At 40.8% G+C, this 25,905-nt stretch overlaps 1 protein-coding gene across 1 annotated transcript in view; it reads right to left on the bottom strand.

Annotated features, from left to right (window-relative positions):
* Positions 1 to 25,905, bottom strand: part of LOC137631068 (ADAM 17-like protease) — a 299,072-nt gene that overhangs the window by 116,586 nt on the left and 156,581 nt on the right. The window contains exons 4-7 of the mRNA XM_068362674.1: positions 13,230 to 13,351; positions 10,171 to 10,318; positions 6,505 to 6,722; positions 6,178 to 6,372 (exon numbers count right to left, since the gene is read on the bottom strand). Coding sequence (XP_068218775.1) covers positions 6,178 to 6,372; positions 6,505 to 6,722; positions 10,171 to 10,318; positions 13,230 to 13,351 — 683 coding nt within the window. The remainder of the gene's footprint in view (positions 1 to 6,177; positions 6,373 to 6,504; positions 6,723 to 10,170; positions 10,319 to 13,229; positions 13,352 to 25,905) is intronic.

A 25,905-nucleotide genomic window follows, 5' to 3' on the forward strand; every position in this document is an offset into this window, starting at 1 on the left:
GACTATACCTACACCTTCGAGCACGGTTGTTGTGCATGGAGGCCTTGCAAGAGATTCGCCGTGAACAATCCCACTAGTGCAGGGGAACGAGGGAATCTCGCACATCGCCTTCATTCTCCAAAGGAGAAGAAGTGTCTCGGGGCGCCATGTCCCTTCGACTGCGACTGGCCTTCCAGGCCCTCTTTGGTTTCCTCTTTCCCCTGGGGGAAAAGAGTCAGAGTCAGAAGATGAAGACGAAGAGGAGGAGAGAGGAGGAGGAACTAGAAGAGGAATACCGCCCACGCTTCCTTTTCTTGTGCCCCCTCCGAGGTACTGGAACGTTGGTCGAGGCAAGAGCAGACGACACTGGATGAGGATGAACAACCTGAGCCATGTCCGTAGGAAGAGCCGTGGTCGGTGAACATGGTGAACCTGAAAAACATATTGTATCAGCAGGAGTTTGGCACATTTTAATTTTAACTGCTTATCAGCAGGAGATTTGGCAGATTTTAATTTTAACTGACTTGCAGGCGAAGCTATTAAGGGTTTGCCATGTCGTTAAAAAAATCCCAGTGATTAAAACCTTACTCTCCCTTGTTTAAACAGGGAGTCCTGCAATTATTTTACCCTTGGAAAAAGTTTGCATTTTGCCAGGAACAAATGCTTTATCAGGTACATAGCCAACAAAAACAGGGGCATCAGTGAACATGGGAGTCGATAAAGTTACAATCCAGGGTTGCCAGGTTTCCTAAGTGGGAAAAGGCCAACTTTTATCAACTGTAGCTTTAAGAAGTTAAAAAAGGCCAACCTTTTATGATATTTCTAAAGGCTAACTGATTTCAAATAAAAAAAAAGGCCAAATGTGATGTCTTAAGCTGAAAAAGGCAAACCTGACAACTCTGTTACAAACTCAATTACAGTGAACCCTCGCTACTTCGCGGTTCGACAATCGCGGATTCACCACTTCGCGGGGTTTTCCCATAACCCATATATATATACATATCGCGGATTTTCCGGAAAATTCGAAAATACCGCGAAATCTGAAGATAACCAAATACGATATTTTGTTACCTGTAATTCCATTAATACTGTAATTAGTAATATCTGCTCTTACTGATTGTTCATTGCATTACATATGATATATAATTCAGCACAGAAAGAAATAAAACACGAAAAGAGAATGTGATCATACGATAATTCAGTACGTAGTAAAATTAAATCGAACATGAAACGCAAATCAGATGCAGTCATACCATATTAGAATGGTGTGTACTGTAATGGATGTGCTTCTTTTCCATGAATCTTTTGTATGTATACGTACGTAGTACAGTACTGCATCCAATAATATTCTTTGTTGCAAAAATCACATTTCGAATAAGTACTGTAAGCGTACGAGAGAGAGAGAGAGAAAGAGAGAGAGAGAGAGAGAGAGGCGTAAAATAGCGTACGTACGTAAATTTTTATTATTATTGTTATTATTATTATTATTGTTGTTGTTGTTAATAAAATTATTATTGTTATTATTATTAATCATTATTATTATTATTATTACTGTACAGTATTATTATCATTATTTATTATTATTACGGTATTGTACTTAATCTACGTACGTTCAGTATGCGCGGGGGCATCTTCTATGAGTAACCAACGCACCATAGTACTGTAAGACGGGTTGTGATTGGTTCAAGCGCTGATAGATGACGAATCAAAACTCAAGTTTTGTTATCTAGCCTGTGATTGGTGTTTTGCCCGCATCTTCTACCCGCAGCATCACAGTTCTCGCGGGGCTGCATCGTTCACTTTCTCTTTCCGCGTATTGCTGAGTAGACGTTCTTAACTTTGTGAAGTTTAATCTGTGCTGTGTGCGACTGTTTTAAGTTGAACTTTTTGTTGAACTTTCTGTTACAATGGCTCCCAAGCGTTCTGCTTCTAGTAAGGCTGGTAGTGAGCCTAAACGCCACCGAAGAATGATGACGATAGCTGAGAAGGTTACGCTTCTCGACATGTTAAAAGATGGTAGAAGTTACGCGGCCGCCGGCCGCCATTTTGGCATCAACGAATCCACCGTTCGCTACATCAAGAAGGACGAGGCGAACATTAGAAAGACTGCTGCAATCACCTTTAGCAGATCAGCGAAGCGAGTCGTTACAACGCGTAATAAAACGATCGTACGCATGGAAGGTGCTTTAGCTGTGTGGATTGCCGACTGCCGGAAGAAGAACATAGCGTTGGATACGAACACCATCCAAACAAAGGCTTTGAGCTTGTATGAGAATTTTGCTGCAAAGGAACCTAAAGAGGACGACGGCAACCATGCTGAAGATGATGATGATGCAGATGATCCTCAACCAGGGACATCCACTGATTCCCAGCCTCAGAAACGTTTTTCCGCAAGCAAAGGATGGTTCGCGAAGTTTCAGAAACGCTTCGCCCTGAAAAGCGTTTCCCTGCATGGGGAGTCTGCTTCCGCTGACACTGCCGCTGCTGAAACTTACGTGAACCAGACTTTCAAGAACATTATCGCTGAAGGTGGATACAAGCCGGAGCAAGTCTTTAATATGGATGAAACCGGCTTGTTTTGGAAGAGAATGCCGTCGCGAACTTTCCTGTTCAAAGAGGAAGCCAAAGCCTCTGGCTTTAAGGCATTCAAGGATCGCGTTACCCTCGTGATGTGTGGCAATGCTGCTGGATTTTTGTTAAAGCCGGGGCTTATTTATAAGTCGAAAAATCCTCGCGCTTTGAAAAACAAAAATAAGAATCTCCTTCCCGTGTACTGGATGCATAATCAAAAAGCATGGATTACGAAGATGCTGACCTCCAACTGGTTCCACCAGTGTTTCATCCCGCAAGTCCATGAATATCTCTTAGAGAAGGGCTTGCCATTCAAGATCCTTCTCCTTATGGATAACGCTGGTGGACACGCAACTGACCTGTCGCGTGAGGGCGTTCAGGTTGAGTTCCTGCCACCCAACACCACGTCATTAATTCAACCAATGGACCAGGGGGTTATCAGGGCGTTCAAGGCCCTCTACACGAAGAATACCTTGGCGGACCTCGTTGCGTGTGTGGATGCTGCCCAAGATGACGAGGATGAAGACTTCAACTTGAAGGCGTACTGGCGGCAGTACACCATAGCCACGTGCCTGCAGAATATTCAAAAGGCACTTCAAGAGATGAAACCTGCAACCGTAAATGCGAGCTGGAAGAAGCTGTGGCCCGATATTGTTTACGACGACAAGGGATTTACTCCGTCGGAAATCCAACACTCTGCAATACGGAAATCTGTGCAGTTGGCTGCCATAATTGGGGGTGACGGGTTTGGCGACATGACGACTGAAGACGTCGACGAGTTGTTGGACTCCCATTCCCAGCCCCTAACTGACGCAGACCTCGAAGACCTGACGAAATCGGCAAGTGAGGAAGAGAGTGAGGGTACCCAGGAAGAGACCCAAGAAAATGTCGAAGAAACGGGCTTAACATTAGAACGGCTCGCCAAGTTCTGCAACCATATGAAGGAGGCGAAAGAAATGTTGCAAGAGTGGGACGAGGATATGGTTCGCTCGATGCAATTCTGCAACAAGGTTGATGACATCACGACTCCCTACAGGATGCTCTTGGATCGAAAAAAGAAGCAGCGGCAACAACTTCCGATCACAATGTTTTTTCAGCCTCGCAAAAAAGAGCCAGTTCCTCCTGCTAGTACGCCTTCGGAAGAAATTGAAGAAGTTGAAGAGGTGTCCCAGGAAAAGACACCTCCGTCTGAAGAGACGTAAAATACTATCATTGACTGCACAGTAGAACACATCATCAGCTTCATCATCATCATTTCTACTGTGCAGCAAATTCATCGCCATCGTCATTCAAGTTTTTCTTGAACTTCTTTCGTGGTGAGTACAGTAACAATCTTTATTTTTTACTTTAACCTGTTTTATAGTTTAGTAATGTACGTACTGTATGCATTAAGTTAAAGGGAAGGTTTTAAAAGTCTACATGTTGTAACCTATCATATTTTTTTTGTTTAAAATTTACATTTACGTACGTAAAACAATCTCTCTCTCTCTCTCTCTCTCTCTCTCTCTCTCTCTCTCTCTCTCTCTCTCTCTCTCTCTCTCTCTCTCAAATTGTTTTCCTGCTTTGCTACGTACAAGTACTGTATAATTTATATTTGTAAGGTAACATATTTTGTAAATGCTTTTACTGTAAATACTGTATGTACTGTATCATTATTTATCACTATCATCATGCGTGTTAAATGCCTTGTTTGTTCTGAGCGTGGTTGTTTACTGAGCGTACACGCCGTCGTTTCAGGCGGCGTCATAAAGAAAAAGATTTCATTTGGAAGTCCTAAGAAAAATACGTAAACTAAAACATTGGTAATAAAAAAATCAACATACAGTACTGTATAATCAATATAATCGATGCAAAAACTAACCATACGTACATATATGTGTACACTAAATGAGTTTGTTTCTTCATTATGATCAGAGATGAACGTAAACAAAACATTGGTTGCCATTTTTTATCGTGCTTTTTAGGTGTTTAGGAAACACATGATATAAAATCGCCTTTAATATTTGTGCCTGTTTTAGTTTAGGGTGCTGTAGTACATGCATTAAGTGTTCTGTACATTAAAGGGTGGTTTGTTAACAGTACTACGTACAAGGGAAGGTTTTAAAAGTCCGAATATACATGTTAAATAAATAGGTAAATATGCTGTCACTACTTCGCGGATTTTCACCTATCGCGCCCGCGTCTGGAACCTATCTACCGCGATAAACGAGGGTTCACTGTACATGCATGTGTTCATCAACAATCGTATCATTCAAAAAAACGTTGTTGAAGCTCGTCCGCCATATTTAAACGGCGTCTTAACAAATTTAAGTCAAGCTTATTTTCCCCTTCTTACCAGGTAACGTGTCGTCATCGGTATCAGATGGTCCAACAATCTGTCGGGTGTCTCTCGGGATCACCGAAATATCGGGAGCGCTAAGGTCAACCGCTCCCCCGCCGAAACCTGAGAAAACCCCGACAGTCGGTTAATCCAGCCTTCCCAAAATGGCGGCCAGGATTCACACTACGGCAAGGAGAACCTTGAGAGCAAGGTTTTCCCCTGCATGCCGAGCAGAGCGTGTGCGGGTCTACAGAAGGTGACGAAAGCCACACACTGCAACGCCCGCCACGGCCTGCACAACATCGCATTTTAAAGAGTAACTTTCTCCTTCATAACAATGATCAATCACTGGTACACAAGCACAAGAGAAGGCAAAGGGCTGCAGCGGAGAGTAGCACAACCATCCACATTGAGCCAAAGCGACTGAATGAGGAAAGCAGGCTAGCGGTGGGAGGAGGGAGCTAAGTTTGCCTCCTACCGCCAGCCAATCAATCAGCATAACTGCCTGGTTTTCTTTCTCTTCGGCTGTTTCAGCTGAGCTGAAGCGAATTCCTATATTAAATGATTATGAGGTTTTTATATCGCTTCGGAACAATTTGATACTTGGTATATGTTAAGTACCCAATATGGAAACTCACATAATTACAAGTTTACTTAGGAAACTCATGTGATTACAAGTTTATTTTGGTTTATAACTGGTTGCCATTGAACTAGATGAAGCTCAGGTAATTCACAAAGTCCATTAATCTAGGCTACTACTTTGCTATCTCTTTTCTTCACTAACCACCTTCATCAAAGTGTGGGCATCAGCACAAAGAACAACAGGGGATATTTATTTGAATAAATATAATTTCAATAATAAAATATATTTCTATACCCATGATATTCATAAGATGCTTCCCCTTCCCCCCTAATAATTACAGTAGTGATGCCAAAAGGCTAATAATCTGGTTTCGAATTTGCGACTGAAATGACAAGGGAACAATGATGTACGCCTACTTAGTTTCCAGTAGCCTCCTGGTGACTCAGTACTCAACTAAAGGGTGGAGGCATTTTGCAAAGAAATAAAACAGGAAATATTGAATTTTACAGAAGCAATTAGCATTTAAACAACTTAAAAGGGGAAGCACTATGAACATCAGGTGAGGATAGAAACAAATTTTATTATTAAAATTCTGTTCTTCAATAAGATATTTACAATAGTCACAAGGAAACCACAAACAATACTAATTTTTAATCTATAATCAGACAGGTCTTTCTTTTCCAAATCAACTGTTTGTTAGATGCAGCTTATTTCTATAACTTACCTCCAAGAGATTGCGGACATCCCAAGAAGCCTTCTCCATATTATAATGCACTTGATTTGTTTGGACGAGATGCCATTCTTGATGAACCAAAATTTTTTTTATGACAAAACCCATGCCTGAGAATCCTCCATTCTCTACTGTATCTTTCCATACTGTATTTTCATATATTTTGTCAACTCGATCAATTAGACTAATCTGGAAGTCACAAGTGAATCTAATTTTAGCATGTAAATGAAGTTAAAACATTAAAAATCCTGTTAATCTACAGGAAAAATTACAAAAATCATAAACAAGATTTCATAATGGTTAAGTATATTATAAACTTACAAGATAATTAACAGTGGTTTTATAGTTAGAGCCACCCATCTCTCGGAAAAATCGATAATCTGCAACCAGAAGTAAAGGGCAGCGTGTTTTATCTCCATTAAAATTACTATAAGCTTCCGCATTCTGACGTTTCACTCTGTGTTTTGGTCCTTTATCATGGACGTCTCCAGACGATTCATTATAGCCTTCTAACCAATCTTCCTCAACATCATCTCTCTCTGTAAAGTATAGCATAAATTTAGACTAGAAAAGAATTCATAACCATAAATCCCAATTTTGCATATACTTCACCCTACACATCAGTAAAGAACATTCTTACCATGCCTCACACACTCAAACGATCATAAAATCACAAATTTTTACAATAAAATGTATTTTTCTAGCTATACAAACCCAAGTCCTTTGGTTCTTTTGGGTGGAGAATATGTCGCATAGCAAAAGCTGGATGGCCGTTGAATCTTTTAACAAGTAGCTAAGCGACAGGTGGGAGCAAGGACGAGGGGTCTTGCACACTTATCTGTCAAAGTCTCTTCATTTATGACCTTTCAGTCAAAGACTGAAAGAGGTGGTTAAGGAGGGAAGTATAATCTAATGGGCTTAGGTTTGTGTAGCTAGGAAAAAAACAATTTGCTTTAAAAATTTGAGATTTCTTCCTACACAGGTACAAACCACCATTGAAATAACCCTGTCATTCAGGCATGTGCCCCTTCCTTCCTTCGTAGCATCTGAGCACAGTTGCATGTCAGGAGGCGAATTCGAGCGGGACTCTCTTATGAGGGTTCTTCGTTAGCCAACAGCTAAGATCAACCCAAGCCTCCTCTTGGCACGACGAGGGTTGGCGATCCATGAAGGCTAACCACTGATTTTTCAAACAACATTTGAAGAGATTCTTGGCAAAGGTGCTTGTTTGAGGCACAAGCTTCTTCAGTGAGGAATGGTGGCTGTAAAGATTCTGCCAGCACCGTTGGAGTTCCATATGACAGTATGGACACACTAACTCCTTAGATTTGCTGATGAGATTGTCTAACTGACTGAATCTCGCTGTTACTTCAACATCGGCTTGGATGAGAAATTTTACTTTCCTCCATTATCACAATCCCCAGATCATGAGGAAGCAAAAAATCTAACTCGATCCTGTCGCTACTGCAACACGAAGGATACACCCATGGTCGTACCTACTCCTTGAGGTGGCCCTAAGTTACTACCCAGGTACACATCTGAATGAACATCTGAGGAGCAGCACTTAATCAGGAGCCCAGAGGCCTGAAAGAGAACATCAAACCACAGCGGGAGAAGGAAGGTCCTAAAAATGGATTGATGCAAGGGTTCTAGAGACAGCAAGAAAACTAACTAACTAACTCTCTCTCTATGAAAAAAATCTTATTTTGAATTGAATTATCTTATTTAATAATGTACCCTTGAATAATCTTCTATTAGAAGAATGGTTATTTCAATTTGGAAAAATAAGGAAATTAGAATTTATATACAATCATCAGTAACTTCCTTATTTCTTATCTTTTGCTGTGTTTAGAAAGAGACGCCTAATTGCGACCCAAAGACTGAGGAACTTTACATGGGCGGATCCCCAGTTAAGATACTATCACTAGTGTGTTCTTGGATCCTTTGATTGGCCAGACAGCAATGCATTGGATCCCTCTCTCTGGTTACAGCTCATTTTTTCTTTTCCTACACACACACACTGAATAGTCAGGCCTGTTCTTTACAGATTCTCTTCTTTCCTCTTACAACTGACAGCACTGAGATTACCAAACACTTCTTCGCTCAAGGTGCTAACTACTGTACTGTAATTCTTCAGTGGCTACTTTCCTCTTGGTAAGGGTAGAAGAGACTCTTTAGCTATGGCAAGCAGCTCTTTTAGGAGAAGAACACTCCAAAATCTAACCATTGTTCTCTAGTCTTGCGTAGGGCCATAGCCTCTGTACCATGGTCTTCCACTGTCTTGGGTTAGAGTTCTCTTGCTAGAGGGTACACTCGGGCACACTATTCTATCTTATTCTTTTTTCTCTTCTTGTTTTTTGAAATGGTGTGTTAGGCAGGCTTAATAGAAGGGCCATGGATGCCTGGTGGTTTATCAAGAGTTTGTCTTTTCCTTAACCGATTCTTTTTCTTCTCAAAACCATCCTTACTGTCTTCCCTTCAGTTGAAGTGGCTATCCTGGAGGGTATTTAGCCTTGCATGGTGTATCGGCTCTTCCCCCCCCCCCCTGACCAGTTTTTCTTACTTTTTCTATAGTCTATGGGTTTGATGAATCACTTTATTTATATTTCTGTACATATTGTATTTTTGTTATAATTCTTGTTAATCTAGTTTTTAAGTATGATATCTCTTTTTTTATTACCATTAATTCTTATGCTGTCTGAAGACATTGAGCAAAATCCGGGACCAGTATGTCCTAGATTTCGTCATGTCGTCTACTGTATTGCAATATTTGTGGTCTTCATGCAAATATTCAATACCTTACAGTTGCGTCCAGACAGTATGATATTCTTTAGTGCTCAGAAACTTTGGTTTCTAATATGAGGCATTCATCTGAGCTCCTTATAACTGGTTTTAAGAAATAATGTTGAATTTACACATTGATATAGAAGAGTCCTGGTAAGGGAGGGATCAGAGGAATAACTTACAATTTTTCAAAGGTAAGAAGTTACTAACTCTATCCAGTACACACTCACACTTCCTAGAGAAGCATTACAAAGGAAGGAATATTACTACCAACTGTTCCTTGTTATTGTACTGAAATACTGTGGTTAAATTTAGGTGATTAGTTACTTGATGGCCCCATGCAAAATAAGGAGTTAAAAGAGTTAAGGGGAGGGAGACAGAAATTGGAAAATGTTAAATATATAGGCAATAATCAAGTGTCTGATATTTAAACTTCTTACTGTTATGTGGCCGCCATAAATACCCATCAGGGTGTTTTAAATGAATAATTCCGGATATACAAAGTAGGAATTATTTCATTGTCTTTGCAGCATCACTTTGGACCTTGCTGCATATACATTTAAGCCTTGTGTTTTACTACCCTCCAGCTATCTGCCCTCTTTTACTTCTGCTTTCCCAGCTCTAGCAGTGAGTCAAATTAATAAATCCATTCATAAACAAATCTTGCTATTGGTATCCCACAAAATAATTACAGTAGAAATACAACAATAAAAAAACTATTTACACTAAAGAAGATACTGTACATAAATTTGGCCTCAACATACTTTATTTTAAATTATTCTTTGCTCTATTTTTTTTCCTACCGTAATCTTTTGCCCTACTTGTTATGTCCTAGAATATTTGAAAGGGGAATAGGAATGCATGGAGAGAAAATTTTAATTTTTATCTTTATTTTCAATGTTATAAGGTTGGGCAAATGACACTTTTTAATTAATTGTTTATGAATTGAAGGGGAAATTCAGGGTAGTAATAGATAAAAATCTTTCCAGATTTACTGAACTTCATTTTGGTGTAATCAGACCTTTATTTGAAGAAAAAAAAAATAAACATTAATGTTTTACAAAGAACTACATATTATGTAAACTTAAGAAAATAGCTTATCAATCATTGATCATTCAGCACAGTGTACAACATTGCAAAGTTAAAAAGATCACAATAATTAAGGAATTCTTATTTATTCTACCAATATCTACTGATACTTACCTGTTGTTGCATTTCCTTCTTTCAAATAATCGCACATCTTATGAGTCTTAAGGCTTGGATGCTGATCTTCCCAGCTATACTTTACATCTGAACCTCTGTAAACTATCATAGATTCTGCTTTGGCATCAGGCAAATGTCTCCAGGAGGGCTGCAATGTAGTTTTTGAAAAAAAAAAAAAAAAAAAAACTTTTAAATATTTCGAAGATATCTTGGGTAGAGATATACGATTCATAATCAAATTGTTCTGAGTGGCCTGGGAAGTTAAAATCTAATAAACAACAGAGACCAAAAATTGCTATGTCTCACTGAACAAATAGAGCATCCTAGAATATGAAATCTTGTTAACCTATTGTTCTGCCAAAAATGTCAACAATGTAAGCATAACACCTGAAACATACAAAGCCAATAATTTAACAAGTTGAAGATAATGTGAAGCAAAATGCTGTAAAAGTTTGGTACCTAAAATCCAACTAGTCTGTAGTAACAGTCAACCTGAGGAAAAAGGTGAAGCAGGAATCATGTAGATTAAAATAATCTTTGCAAAGAGACATATCATTTTCAGTTTATGTTACAGTAAGCTAGAATACTGAGAATGACAACCAGGTGCTATGATAGAAGTGCAACAGTCAGAAAGAATATCTAAATAGCTGCACAAGAAAAGACAGTTAGTTTTGATGATGTTATGTTATGGGCATACAGTCCGACGTCCTTATCTCTAGATTCAGCACCCACAGATTCACTCACACTGCTCATGATTAATCATTTGGTACCAATTATAAAACTATTCATGGTAATTCACTTACATGGCAAATAGAAAAAGACCAAACAGACTTCTAAAGACCAAGATTATTACCCTCTTTCTTAGAGCCAAAGGAAAGTCATCTCCTAACAGCAATACTTCTGATTTTAAATGAAAGAAAACTATATTTCATATTTCAAACTCAAATGAATAAAAAATGGTGAGTAGAGTTGAATTAATCTAATATCCTTTTATGATACACTATATATAAAGAGCTTTCTTATAAAAAGTACACAACTTTACATTAGCAAATAATGTAATCAGATAGAAATAGATGATGAATGGAGAAATACTGAATTAATTAAAAGCTCAAGATAGAGATGACTGGCAAAATCTAACCGAGGCCCTTCGCGTCAATAGGCGTAGGAGGAGATGATGATGATGATTATCTTTTAATCTAGAATCACAAATTTTTTTAAACAAAGGACACAAATCAAATTTACAATAAAACTAGAACAATTACATTTTAAATGACCTTTCTCCTTTGCCTAGTGAAAGAAAGTGAATAAACATACATGAAAGGACCAATGTTTTGGTGATTGTGCTTGGAGGTGTTAGTGTTTGTCTGGTCAGTTGTGGTCAGTGGTCAAGCTCCCGTATGAAGTGGTCAGGCTCCTGTGTGAAAACTTTGGTTTTAAAGGCATGGGTATATCTTTTTAGATAGATTTACTAAAAACATAAAAAAGAATGTAGAATTGTGTTGAACGCATTCTGTTATGTTTTGAAATCTTTAAACAGCCTTCTTTATAAAAGCATAACAAATGTCTTAAAAGCAGAAGAAGATCTTGTATTCTATAAGCTTACAAGAGAATATTGAGAAATGCCACCACAAGAGTAGGAAAAGTCTTAAAGTAATGGTATAAATATGCGAAGAGGATGAACTGCAGTGTAAAAATTGCAGAAGAATAAGACTTTTTGAAAATGTAATTAAATTTTAAAGGAAAGGCTGAAAAAATATAAAAATTTATAATTGTTCATTTGACTTCATGCCAGAGAAATTAATAACAGGAGTAGTGTTTATAATGAGAAAATTACAAGATAAGTACCATAGAAAGAGGAAGAGATTGCATCAGAGATTTATAGATCTTGAACAAAACATTTGACAGAGTATCAAAACAAATAATTGAATGGGGATTGTATACTCGCCAGTGATCTTACTCATCATAAAACTACCTCTACAGCAAAGGTATGACAGGAGATTGAGAAGAGTTTGAGATAAATGTTGGATTCCATCAAGGATCACTGATGAACACTTTACTGTTTATCATGATAATGGAGGATCTGAGAAAGCATAGGGTGAAATGCTTGAAAGGGAAAAAGAGTGGAATGGAGAGAAGAGGACTGAAAATCAGCATAATCAAAGGATACTAAGAAATAATAAGAGCCAATGAAGTAGCCATGTGGTTGTTGTGGTTTTTATAGCCAACCTAGCAGAAAGTTTCAAAGATCCTAATGTTAACGTCTCACAATCTAACCTTGCTAAGATAGAAATTAAGGGTCCTTCGGGCTACAGAACTTTGGAGTCTGTTTTCAAAGATAATTTCAAAATAAATAATTACTGGCAGAGCACTACCTATGAAGTACAGCGAGATGATGGTACCTGAACCACAACAGTCACTGATGTTGGCAAAAGCCACCCACTTTATAGACCAGAAATATTGTTCAGGCACAGATCATCCATCCTCTATACTAGAGTGGGGGAAAATATTTCAATATGTCAAGAGTGCTTTGTTGGGGGAACTTATGACAAATGACTTAAACAGGAAATTGAAACTAGTATGATATAACATATGGGTTCAATTTGGAGAAAGCAGAAAAGGAATCCCAATCTAGGAATCTGTTAAATACGATAGTTGAAAAGTAACTACACCGTATAAGAAGAGATTAGTAAAGGGTCCCATCCTTTGCATTAGCTGCTCTGACAGCTTTAGCTAAGTATTTTGTCCTTAAATGTCAGGAATAATCAGGGAAAGAAAGGATCCTAATTAAATCTAGCATATATAATACAGGCTAATAAAAGTTGTTTAATGCATGTTCCTATTACATTTTTCATTGTGGATATTCTTTCCAACATAAGGGTAATATACATCTGAATAAAAAATAATTATTGCTTATCTTAAAAATGTCTGACAAGTAATATTCTAGCTATAATTCGTGATAAAGAAAAGAGTTTATTACCTTAAATTACACATCGTAAGTCAAAATTTTAACCGAATATAAGATCAAGCTAAAATCACTTGAAACATTAACCAAATCTAACCTCCACATGGTAGGTGTTTTCTAGGGTATGTATGGTTGCAGTCATAATTCCATCTTCAAGGTGAGCTGTGACTTCCGAGACCTTTTCTCCAAAAACACGTCCTTCATAGAAATTCTCGTGATCTGTTGAGCATTACAAAATAAACAATTGATGAGTTAAGCAAACATAAATGCTTTTCAGGTAAATATCCAAAAAATACATAAAATACTGTATCACAGTGCTTTATACTGTACGTTTTTTAAATACTGTACATACTTTACTACGGTCCAATAATCAGTTCAATGATGCAACATACTAGAATATCATTAAATTGCAGGTCAAGATATTGTATACAGTACCCTAACTCTGTTTGAAAGTTGCATTTGCTTCAATTACTTATGTTAAATTCAACCAAATTTAACCAAACTAACAAATGATTCCATTAGCAACACGCTGTAATCAATTGAGAAAAAACTATTTACAAGTATTATATATAAAATAAAGAGAAATTAGATTGACAAGCTTTCAATTTCATACAACCCCCAAACACTGAAAGTACCCAAAAAAGTAATGAGGAGGCACCACATAGACTGAGAAAAATGTAAAGATACACGATAAATTTAGGAATAATTTGTATTTTCCCTAAACATGCAAACCTGAAACTCTTTACTATGGAGATTCATTTCAGCAATAGCTGAAACTAGCCATAAAACTTTCAGCAAGGTGTAGACCCAACATCCCTCTCACACACACAGTAGCCAACACAAACCACTTTGCAATTGCAGGCATAACTTCCTGGGGTAGTTGACGGCAGACCAGTATGCATAAAGATCTTCAGGTTTGTATGGTTAAGAAAGATAAAAATTATTTCCAAATTTGTTATTTGTTCCAGCACCAAATACAAACCTTTCAGCTCTTTAATATGGAGAATCACGTTTAGGTGGGTAGTAATCCAAGATCAACTGGCTGGTTCCTGACCCAGGGTGTGACTCTTACGTTTCGTATGAGCTGTGAAGGAGTACACCCTATCACCTTGCTAACTCCCATTGAGAGATAATGGCCTGAACAATTGTGCAAAGGTGTGACAACTAAACAATGAGACTCATCAAGATAACACTTTACTTGGCTATGCTTTTCTTACCTGGACGTTATACCTCCTTGTTTGTTTATAAAAGTCACCACTGTGGTGTTGTCACTCATCAACACCACAGTGTCCTGAAAAACTACCTCCTTGCTTGTTTATGTAAGCCACCAATGAGGTGTTGTCGGTCAATACATTGTGTCCTGTTAGAAGTGTTTGAGAGTTAGAAAGACTGCTCTCATCTCTAGGAGGTTTATGTGGCAGTGTTGCTCAGCTTCAGACCATAGTCCAGAGATGGTATGTTGCAGCAGATGAGGTGCCCCACTCTTCTTTTGATGTATTCGTGAAGATCATCAAATCCGGGGAAGGAGAGAGAAAGTCTATTCCTATCAGTAGGTTGGTATCTGATACCCACCAATACAGGTCTCTCTTCAGCTCCAACCCTATTGCTACTAGCAGATCCGGAGGGTCTCTGTGCTGAGACCAGAATGTCTTCAGTTGCCACTAGAGAATGAGTGTGCAGACAACTGTTCGGACCATAGCCTCCATGAAGGCGAAATGTGCCAAGAGTTTCTGCAAATGTGTTGGCAGTTCATCTCGTTCTAGAAATGGTCCTGCTACTCGTTTCAATATCTCCATTCTTGCTAAAGATGGAAAGACTTTGCCTAGATATCTGTTGATATTCATCCCTAGGTATACCAGATTCTGAGTTGGCTGTAGCGAGGACTTTTCGAGATTTACCATCATCCCCAGATCTTGGCAAACTCGAGGAGTATGTATCAATGGGGGAGAACTTCCTTTAATTTGGATAGAATCAGCCAATCGTGCAAGTAGTGAAGAAGGCGTATGTAATTCTTTTGCGCCCACGTTGACACTAGGGCAAAGACTCAAGAGAATACTTGTGGTGCTGTGGACGGGCCAGAGAATATTGAACTGGTATACCATACAGTACTTTGTTGTTGAGGAAGAACCTTAGGTACTTCCTTGAGGCAGGATGATTGGGATCTAATCTGGAAGTATGGGTCTTTGAGATCCATAGTTATCAAGAAGTATCTTGGTTTGACCGTTTGAGTTGATTCCATCTTGAATAGAGTTTGTTGAACAAACTCGTCAAGAGCTGAGAGTTCTATGACTGGTCTCCAGTTTCCAGATGCCTTTTTGACCAGAAATAGGCAACTGCAGAAGACTGGGGACTCGTCCCAGAACTCTTGGAGAGCATTTTTCTCCAGCAGGGTCTGGACTTCAGTCTGAAGGGCCCGTTCCTTCACAGATCACTTTGTGTAGGAACTCGTTACACTTCCTCGTGCCGTATGGCCAAAGCACCCCTGATCGTCAAGGGTCCCATAGGAGGATGGCGAGAAGTCTCGGCGCTTCCATAGAATGAGGCCTTCGCTCATCAGGAAGAGGGAAAGGCTGCGGAAGACAACTAGTATCAGGAACCCTTTCAGGAGAAACTAGTCTTCCCTTCTGAGTCATCAGAAACTGGGATAGACTCTGCAATATCTAGTCAGCGAGTTACCCATTAGGGCAGCCAGCAATGCCCACATAAAGATAAAGGAGTTTGGTTTCAGTTCCTGTTTCATCAGAATAGATGGTCACCAGAACGTCAGCCGGCAAACCCAAATCCCTCAATCTGTTGCCATGCAAATGCTAGGCAAACACATTACCACTGTACTAGCCAGGAGGACTGTGTCTGTTGACCAATCCCACACAGAGGGTTCAATTGAGAAGAAAAAACATTTGACTCTCTAGACAAGGGTCCAATCTCATGGGGTGCATGAGGGGCTGAGCAGTTGCTTAGCCAGTAATCATTCCAAGCCGACTGCTGTCGAGTAAGCAATCAGTTGTAAGCAACTCTGTCTGTATCTGGGTGAACCCTGTCCTGCCATTATCATCATTTTCATTGGATTTGGTCATGCATATCTGCTTACAGATAGTAACTCCAGAGTAGCCCGTACTCTCTAGCAAAAAAAGAAGGCATTACAGTAAATCCCTTAGTTGATCGGTGTCAAGCAAACGATCGCACGCAGCCAATTCCGCAAGACAAGACTGAGACGTATATCTAATCATTCGTCTCTCAGGTGTTGTACTGTACAGTAAGTGTAAGTCCAACTACGAACCAGTCAAACAGACAAATTTTTTCTTGAAATGCCAATTTCTTTCATTTTACAATGGGAATACTGAGGTAGAACAAAGATTCGGGAGTGGTCTGAAAGATTCGTTGCATCCGACACTCGATTGGAGAACATAACTAATGTTCGGCGAATGAGACCTCCTTCTTCCCACGACAGTAAGACCCTTAGAAATGGCGAATGTTCCATATTTATCAATTACTGAAAGGACTTTGCTTATGTGAACTTTCGGTGTCTAAGTGCTTTCACTAATTAGATGAACGGTTTGGAGAAGTAAGGGAGGATCTGCCTGGAATGGAGAGGCCGTTTGCTTGAGAGCGACTACCTCTGATAGCTACGGGAGAGTAGGAGGGTTATAAATAACCCGACTCACTCAAGGGAATACAACCATTGAATTAGGAAGAGATCTAATGATCATTAGAATGAAGTTCCAATTATATGATGGCATGTAGTCCTTAGTAACCCTCCCAGGTGTGCATCCAATCGATTACCAAACTGTGTTCTCAGCAATTATACAGTACTGTAGTTCGCAACCACACTGGATGAGGGGCAATAGCACTAGCATGTTAGCCTCGTCATTCTCTTGTTAGAACAGAAGTTTCTCCCTCTTAAGAGTTTAAAACCATTAGACGCAAGTCCCTAGGGGACTGGCCTCATAAAGCTCCATGAGCTTTGTTGTCTCTCGAAGAGGTATGATGTAGGTAATAACCCCGAAGAGGTATATCCTACGAGAGGTTTCTCCATTGTAAAAGGTTACAAACCATGAAGCACACATCTCAAGAGGGTTTGGCCTCATAAAGCTCCAAGAGCTTTAATGTGTCTCTATGAGACTCGTCGATGGGAAAGGCTGTGCAGCAGATATCGCCATCTGCGGCAATAACCTCAAAGGGATGTTGCTCACAACTCGTTGTACCCTGGGGCACAATGGGAGAGGCGGCGACCACAAGCAGTCAGCAGGTAATACCATCTGTGGCAATGACCCGCATGGTAATTTGCTCAAGAGACTTGATTTGTACCTTGAGGGTACGATGGCAAAGAGCAGGCACCTAACTCCTTCTCCTTCAGGCTGCAAAAAACTTGCGGGGAATAGACGAATCCAATCCCATTGGAGGAATCCTCTGGATGGAAAATCATCAGATGAAGACCATCTCTCCCGCAGGCGGGAAAAGGCGATCAACCTCTATGCCTGTTGTGACGATTCTCCCTGTAAGCGGGGAGATTGCTGGACAGTGGTTGGTGAAGGGCAACTCTCCATCAGAAGGGAAAGTTGCCCAACACCTGATGAAGGTTACTCCCTTGAAAGGGGAAGTTGTCCAACACATGGAAGGGGGCTACCAGGCAAGGCTGTGTACTTCCTGTCAACGAGCAGAGCTCAAGTTGAAGGTCGGCATCCAGTGTTGCCTGTAAAACGTAGCCGAATCTAGTTTCTGGGTTCCCCCGAGGGAATTCTCCCCTGACTGGGAGCTCAAAAGGTACTCAGTCTGCCTCTGCTCTCATGCCTACACCAAAGCTATAGGAACGAAGGTGAGCAGAATTGACGAGTGTTACATACATACATACATATACCAAGGCACTTCCCCCAATTTTGGGGGGTAGCCGACATCAACAAATGAAATAAAACAAAAAGGGGACCTCTACTCTCTACGTTCCTCCCAGCCTGACAAGGGACTCAACCGAGTTCAGCTGGTACTGCTAGGGTGCCACATCCCACCCTCCCCCGTTATCCACCTCAGATTTAGCTTCATAATGCTGAATCCCCTACTGCTGCTACCTCCACGGTCATCTAAGGCACCGGAGGAAGCAGCAGGGCCTACCGGAACTGCGTCACAATCGCTCGCCATTCATTCCTATTTCTAGCACGCTCTCTTGCCTCTCTCACATCTATCCTCCTATCACCCAGAGCTTCCTTCACTCCATCCATCCACCCAAACCTTGGCCTTCCTCTTGTACTTCTCCCATCAACTCTTGCATTCATCACCTTCTTTAGCAGACAGCCATTTTCCATTCTCTCAACATGGCCAAACCACCTCAACACATTCATATCCACTCAAGCTGCTAACTCATTTATTACACCCGTTCTCACCCTTACCACTTCGTACCTAACCCTATCTACTCGAGATACACCAGCCATACTCTTTAGACACTTCATCTCAAACACATTCAATTTCTGTCTCTCCATCACTTTCATTCCCCACAACTCTGATCCATACATCACAGTTGGTATAATCACTTTCTCATATAGAACTCTCTTTACATTCATGCCCAACCCTCTAATTTTTACTACTCCCTTAACTGCCCCCAACACTTTGCAACCTTCATTCACTCTCTGACGTACATCTGCTTCCACTCCACCATTTGCTGCAACAACAGACCCCAAGTACTTAAACTGATCCACCTCCTCAAGTAACTCTCCATTCAACATGACATTCAACCTTGCACCACCTTCCCTTCTCGTACATTAACTCTCAACTTCCTTCTCTCAAACACCCTTTCAAATTCTGTCACTAGTCGGTCAAGCTTCTCTTCTGTGTCTGCAACCAGTACAGTATCATCCGCAAACAACAACTGATTTACCTCCCATTCATGGTCATTCTCGTCTACCAATTTTAATCCTCGTCCAAGCACTCGAGCATTCACCTCTCTCACCACTCCATCAACATACAAGTTAAACAACCACGGCGACATCACACATCCCTGTCTCAGCCCCACTCTCACCGGAAACCAATCACTCACTTCATTTCCTATTCTAACACATGCTTTACTACCTTTGTAGAAACTTTTCACTGCTTGCAACAACCTTCCACCAACTCCATATAACCTCATCACATTCCACATTGCTTCCCTATCAACTGTATCATACGCTTTCTCCAGATCCATAAATGCAACATACACCTCCTTACCTTTTGCCAAATATTTCTCGCATATCTACCTAACTGTAAAAATCTGATTCATACAACCCCTACCTCTTCTAAAACCAGTAAACTGTAATACTTACAGAAGAAAAAAAAAAAGGAAAATTTAAAAATACTAGGCCAGTTGGTTATTTATTATGGTTGTTAAAGCAAATAAAGTGGAGGATGACAAATAACGTTTCTTCTCCTCCAAGCCAAAATGCAAAGTGGCTTGTATTGGCTTCTGCACATGTGAGAGGTGGTTGGTCTACCTCCCACTAACTCCTACTGACCTGCGGAGGGGAGAAACATCTTGCTAAAAGTTCTACGGCTGGTTTCACCTGTCACCGAAATGTATCTCCATAGTAAAGAGCTGAAAGGTTTATATTTGGTGCCGGAACAAGTACTTTTTTATACAATTACACCTAATAGTGGTAGTGCTGTCAGTGTATCCTGGCTGCATAAACTATTTAGCCTTCTGCTTTACCTCTATTTCTGCTGTGCTGTGCAGTCTCTCACATCTTTTAGTTCACTTGCAACTGGAGGATTTTCTTCGCAATGTATTTCTACTCACAATAGCATCTTCAATCCCTCTACAAGGATATACGGCCCAAATTTTATTAATAAACCAATTTATATTTGAAAGCTCAAGATAAAGACGACTGGCAAAATCTGAGGCCCTTTGCATTAATAGAGGTAGGAAGAGATGATGATGGTATCAAATAGGCATGTCTATACAGCAATATCTTAAGCCACTAGCACTGTATATATAATTTATTCCTACACAACATACAAACCCTCGTCCTTTGATCAGGGAGATTATTGCGGCACGAACTGGAATCAGTCATTGAAATTTGACAAAAAGCAGTTATCCAACTGGTGAGGGTCCAGGGCAAGCGCCTGTCAAACTTATCAATTTTTTCGGGTTTTTTTCGCGAAGTGAGTGTTGGTTGTTAATTGTGTAATGGAAGCAAGAAGCTTGTTGCTACTAACCAGCTATAGATACACACTCCCTCTATGTTTAGGGGCATGTCTGTTCGCACATCTCCGTATGCTGAGTGGGCATTTAGGAAAGACTTTTCTGGATTAGGCGCACGTGGATTAGCGCATCTGGCAAAGGTGTGTGTGGGTTAGCACATCTAGTAAGGTGCATGTGTGTTAGGGCATCTAGTAAGGTGCATGTGGGTTAGTGCATCTGGTTAAGATGGGTGTGTGGGTGAGGCCCATTTGGATGAGGCGCATGTGGATTAGTGCTTCTAGTTAAGACGTGTGGGTGAATGAATGAATGATTTAAAGTTTTCAGGCATCCTGACATCTAAGGTCATTGACGCCGGTAACATTTAATTTATGTATACAAAAGTAAAAAATGAAATAAAATAAAAAATTAAAGAGTATTCAATTAAAATCATAAAAATTGAATGTCATAAAAGTTAAATATTTTTCAGAAGACCTGCTTCTGAAAGAAATCTAAAAATCCCACTTGCATGGTAGGACACATCATTTCCAAGAATCTTGGCAAGGATGAACCTGCCACCCTCACCTCGAGCCTCAAACAAATATCTATTCCGCAAGATGTTATAATTGGGGCATTCGGTCAACAAATGCCTTACTGTTAGAGGTACTAAACAGTTGTCACAATACGGTTGGTGTTGGCCCTTCAGCAGAAACTCCTGTGTCAACCGAGTGTGACCAATACGGAGACGACAAAGAGACGTCTCCCATTTTCGGGGCATCATATTATACCTCCAAGGAGATATGTCATTTGTTACTTCCCTCATTTTATTGCCATCTTGACTATCCCATTGCTGTTGCCATTTATTGCAAACCAATTTCTTGATGTCAGGTAAGAAATCATTACAGGGAATGGGATACCTTCTTGGCAGCAACTCGGATGCAGCCTCCTTAGCCAGTGAATCTGCCTTCTCATTCCCGGACACACCTACATGTGCTGGAACCCAACAAAATTGAACTGTTATACCTCTCCGTCCAATAAGGAAAAGCCATTCTAAAATCTTTAAAACTAGAGGGTTATTAGAATTAAAAACTTCCATAGCTTGAAGGACACTCCTTGCATCACTAAAAATTGTAAAATTACCCTCCTTCTCCAATGCTATTTTCTCAATAGCAGTTAATATGCCATACAGTTCGGCAGTAAATATGGAAGCGGTCAGAGGAAGTGCACCTCTACAATTAAAACCATTACTATGTACTCCAAATCCAACGCCAGCATCAGATTTGGAGCCATCAGTATAGATAAAAGTTGATCCTCTATGTTCTTTAACATGTTCATTAAAAAGAGACCTGGCTTCTATGTCTGACATATTCTTCTTATCTCCAATAAAATATTTACAAAAAGATATCTCTGGTAACTTCCATGGAGGCGTTGATGATACCTTGAATGGAAGTACCTTATTTTTAATTATATCCAGACTATTTAATAATCGTTTCACCCGAAAGCCATAAGGTTGAGGAGATTTTGGGTGCAACTCAAAGTATGATGCTTGTCTTACAAGGCTTGCAGTCTGAAAGGCTAGAGAGTTAGGGAGTCTTTGCAATCTAAACCAATACCGAAGAATGGAAGACATTCGGTAAAGGTCTAGAGGTAACTCTCCAGCATCAACAAGGAGACTTGGGATAGGCGAGGTTTTAAAAGCTCCAGTAGACAATCTAATACCTGCATGATGTATCGAATCTAATATTTTTAACCGGCTTGGGGTGGCTGAAGAATATACCTCACAACCATAACTAATTTTGGAAAAAATCAAGGCCTTGTATAATTTTAAAATAGTATTGCGGTCTGCCCCCCATGATGTATGGGACAATACTTTTAAGATATTCAGAGCTTCAACACATTTAGCTTTTAGCGCTTTTAGGTGAGAAACCCATGTAAGTCTACAGTCAAATATCAAACCTAAAAATTTGGTTTCCGATACACATGGTATCCGTTGACCTTTAATGTATATATCCGGGTCTGGATGTACTCCCCGGATACGACAAAAATGGACAATGGTAGTTTTACTTGTCGAGAACTTAAATCCATTCATGTCAGCCCACTGGATAATTTTATCAATAGAGAGTTGGATTTTTCTCTCAACCATTGCCATTCTAGTGCCAGCAAATGATATTGAGAGATCATCCACAAATAATGTTGAGAGAACATCCTGGGGAATGGCTGAGGATATCCCATTAATTGCTAGTGCAAAATGTTATTTTCATTAGTAAAATAAATTTTTGAATATACTTACCCGGTGATCATATAGCTGTCAGCTCTGCTGCCCGACAGAAAAACCTAAGGACAAAATACGCCAGCGATCGCTATACAGGTGGGGGTGTACATCAACTGCGCCATCTGTCGAGCAGGTACTCAAGTACTCCATGTCAACACAGAACCAATTTTCTCCTCGGCCCACTGGGTCTCTATTGGGGAGGATGGGAGGGTCCTTTAATCTATGATCACCGGGTAAGTATATTCAAAAATTTATTTTACTAATGAAAATAACATTTTTCAATATTAAACTTAGCCGGTGATCATATAGCTGATTCACACCCAGGGGGGTGGGTAGAGACCAGCATTACATGTTGACATTATTATGAGCTAAGTATTTTGTATTTCATTTTAGCAGTTATTCAAAATAACAAACATAAAATAAATAAGTACCTGGTAAGGAAGTCGACTTGAACAATTACTCTGCCTCTTTAAGTACGTTTTCCTTACTGAGCCTCGCGATCCTCATAGGATGCTGAGCGACTCCTAGGAGCTGAAGTATGAAGGGTTGCAACCCATACTAAAGGACCTCATCAAAACCTCTAATCTAGGCGCTTCTCAAGAAATGACTTTGACCACCCGCCAAATCAAGTAGGATGCGAAAGGCTTCTTAGCCTTCCGGACAACCCAAAAACAATAATAAAACATTTCAAGAGAAAGATTAAAAAGGTTATGGAATTAGGGAATTGTAGTGGTTGAGCCCTCACCCACTACTGCACTCGTTGCTACGAATGGTCCCAGAGTGTAGCAGTTCTCGTAAAGAGACTGGACATTCTTAAGATAAAAAAGACGCGAACACTGACTTGCTTTTCCAATAGGTTGCGTCGATTATACTTTGCAGAGATCTATTTTGTTTAAAGGCCACGGAAGTTGCGACAGCTCTAACTTCGTGTGTCCTTACCTTCAGCAAAGCTTGGTCTTCCTCATTCAGATGGGAATGAGCTTCTCGTATTAACAGTCTGATAAAATAGGATAAAGCATTCTTTGACATAGGCAAAGATGGATTCTTAACTGAACACCATAAAGCTTCAGACGGGCCTCGTAAAGGTTTTTAAATAGAACTTAAGAGCTCTTACAGGACATAAGACTCTTTCTAGTTCATTTCCAACCATACGATAAGTTTGGAATATCGAACGATATTGGTCAAGGCCGAGAAGGCAGCTCGTGTTTGGCTAGAAAACCAAGTTGTAGAACATGTAGCCGTTTCGGATGAGAATCCGATGTTCTTGCTGAAGGCATGAATCTCACTGACTCCTTTAGCTGTGGCTAAGCATATCAGGAAAAGAGTCTTAAAGGTGAGATCTTTCAGGGAGGCTGATTGTAGCGGTTCGAACCTGTCTGACATAAGGAATCTTAATACCACGTCTAAATTCCAACCAGGTGTAACCAAACAACGCTCCTTCGTGGTCTCAAAAGACTTAAGGAGGTCCTGTAGATCTTTATTGTTGGAAAGATCTAAGCCTCTGTGACGGAAGACTGATGCCAACATGCTTCTGTAACCCTTGATAGTGGGAGCTGAAAGAGATCGTTCTTTCCTCAGATATAAGAGAAAGTCAGCTATTTGAGTTACAGAGGTACTGGTCGAGGATACGGATACTGACTTGCACCAGTTTCGGAAGATTTCCCACTTAGATTGGTAGACTCTAAGGGTGGATGTTCTCCTTGCTCTAGCAATCGCTCTGGTTGCCTCCTTCGAAAAGCCTCTAGCTCTCGAGAGTCTTTCGATAGTCTGAAGGCAGTCAGACGAAGAGCGTGGAGGCCTAGGTGTACCTTCTTTACGCGTGGCTGACGTAGAAGGTCCACCCTTAGGGGAAGTGTTCTGGGAACGTCTACTAGCCATCGAAGTACCTCGGTGAGCCATTCTCTCGCGGGCCAGAGGGAAGCAACTAGCGTCAACCTTGTCCCTTCGTGAGAGGCGAACTTCTGCAGTACCTTGTTGACAATCTTGAACGGAGGGAATGCATATAGATCTAGATGTGACCAATCTAGTAGAAAGGCATCTATATGAACTGCTGCTGGGTCCGGGATTGGTGAGCAAAATATTGGGAGCCTCTTGGTCATCGAGGTTGCGAAGAGATCTATGGTTGGCTGGCCCCAGGTGGCTCAAAGTCTCTTGCATACATCCTTGTGGAGGGTCCATTCTGTTGGAATTATTTGTCCCTTCCGACTGAGACAATCTGCCATGACATTCAAGTTGCCTTGGATGAACCTCGTTACTAGTGAAATGTCTAGACCTTTTGACCAGGTGAGGAGGTCCCTTGCGATATCGTACCATGTCAGAGAGTAGGTCCCTCCTTGCTTGGAGATGTACGCCAAAGCCGTGGTGTTGTCCGAGTTCACCTCCACCACTTTGCCTTGAAGGAGAGACCTGAAGCTTTTCCAGGTCAGACGTACTGCCAGTAGCTTCTTGCAGTTGAAATGCATTGTCCTTTGACTCGAGTTCCATAATCCCGAGCATTCCCTACCGTCTAATGTCGCACCCCAGCCTACGTCCGATGCGTCCGAGAAGAGAACGTGGTTGGGAGTCTGAACAGTCAGGGGAAGACCCTCTCTAAGGTTGATATAGTCCTTTCACCAAGTCAGACCAGACTTTATCTTTCCGGAAACCGGGATCGAGACCGCTTCTAGCGTCTTGTCCTTTTTCCAGTGAAAAGCTAGATGGTATAGAAGAGGACGGAGGTGTAGTCTTCCTAGTGACACAAATTGATCCACGGATGACAGTGTCCCTACCAGACTCATCCACAGTCTGACTGGGCAGCATTCCTTCTTCAGCATCTTCTGGATGGATAGCAGGGCTGGGGGTTGATCGTCTTGTTCAGCAACGTCCTCATCAGAGGGTTCCTCATCCGAAACTGATGAGGAAACGGCAACGGAGTGGGCAACGTCTGACTCGCTGAATCCGGTCGCACTGGTGGATGCGTGACGGAGCCGGACGCAATATCATGGTACTGCTGCACAGTCTGTGAACTGTCAACAACCATGGGTGCGCGAGGAAGTACAGCGTCAACCCGAAACTGTCTAGACTGTCTGGGTTGTGCAGTCAACACCCTACCGGGTTGCTGAGGTTGACGCACTGCGTCACAACAAGTCACCTCTGCTGGTTGTTGAACGTCTTCCTAGTGATACACTGAACGTCAACAACCACCTCCGAGCGTCGCTTAACGTCAACGTGCGACTGGCAACCCACACTGGGTCGCATCGGTGGAGGAACCACCTCAACTGGCAGACGCGAGTAGGTTACCTCAGCGTCAACAGGGCGCACAACCAACCGGTTGGAAGGTTGTTGGCCAGAAGGTTCTTCTCCGTATTTAAGTCCTCTATCAAGGAC

The sequence above is a fragment of the Palaemon carinicauda genome, chromosome 39 (assembly GCF_036898095.1).
Source record: "Palaemon carinicauda isolate YSFRI2023 chromosome 39, ASM3689809v2, whole genome shotgun sequence".
Lineage (NCBI taxonomy): Eukaryota > Metazoa > Arthropoda > Malacostraca > Decapoda > Palaemonidae > Palaemon > Palaemon carinicauda.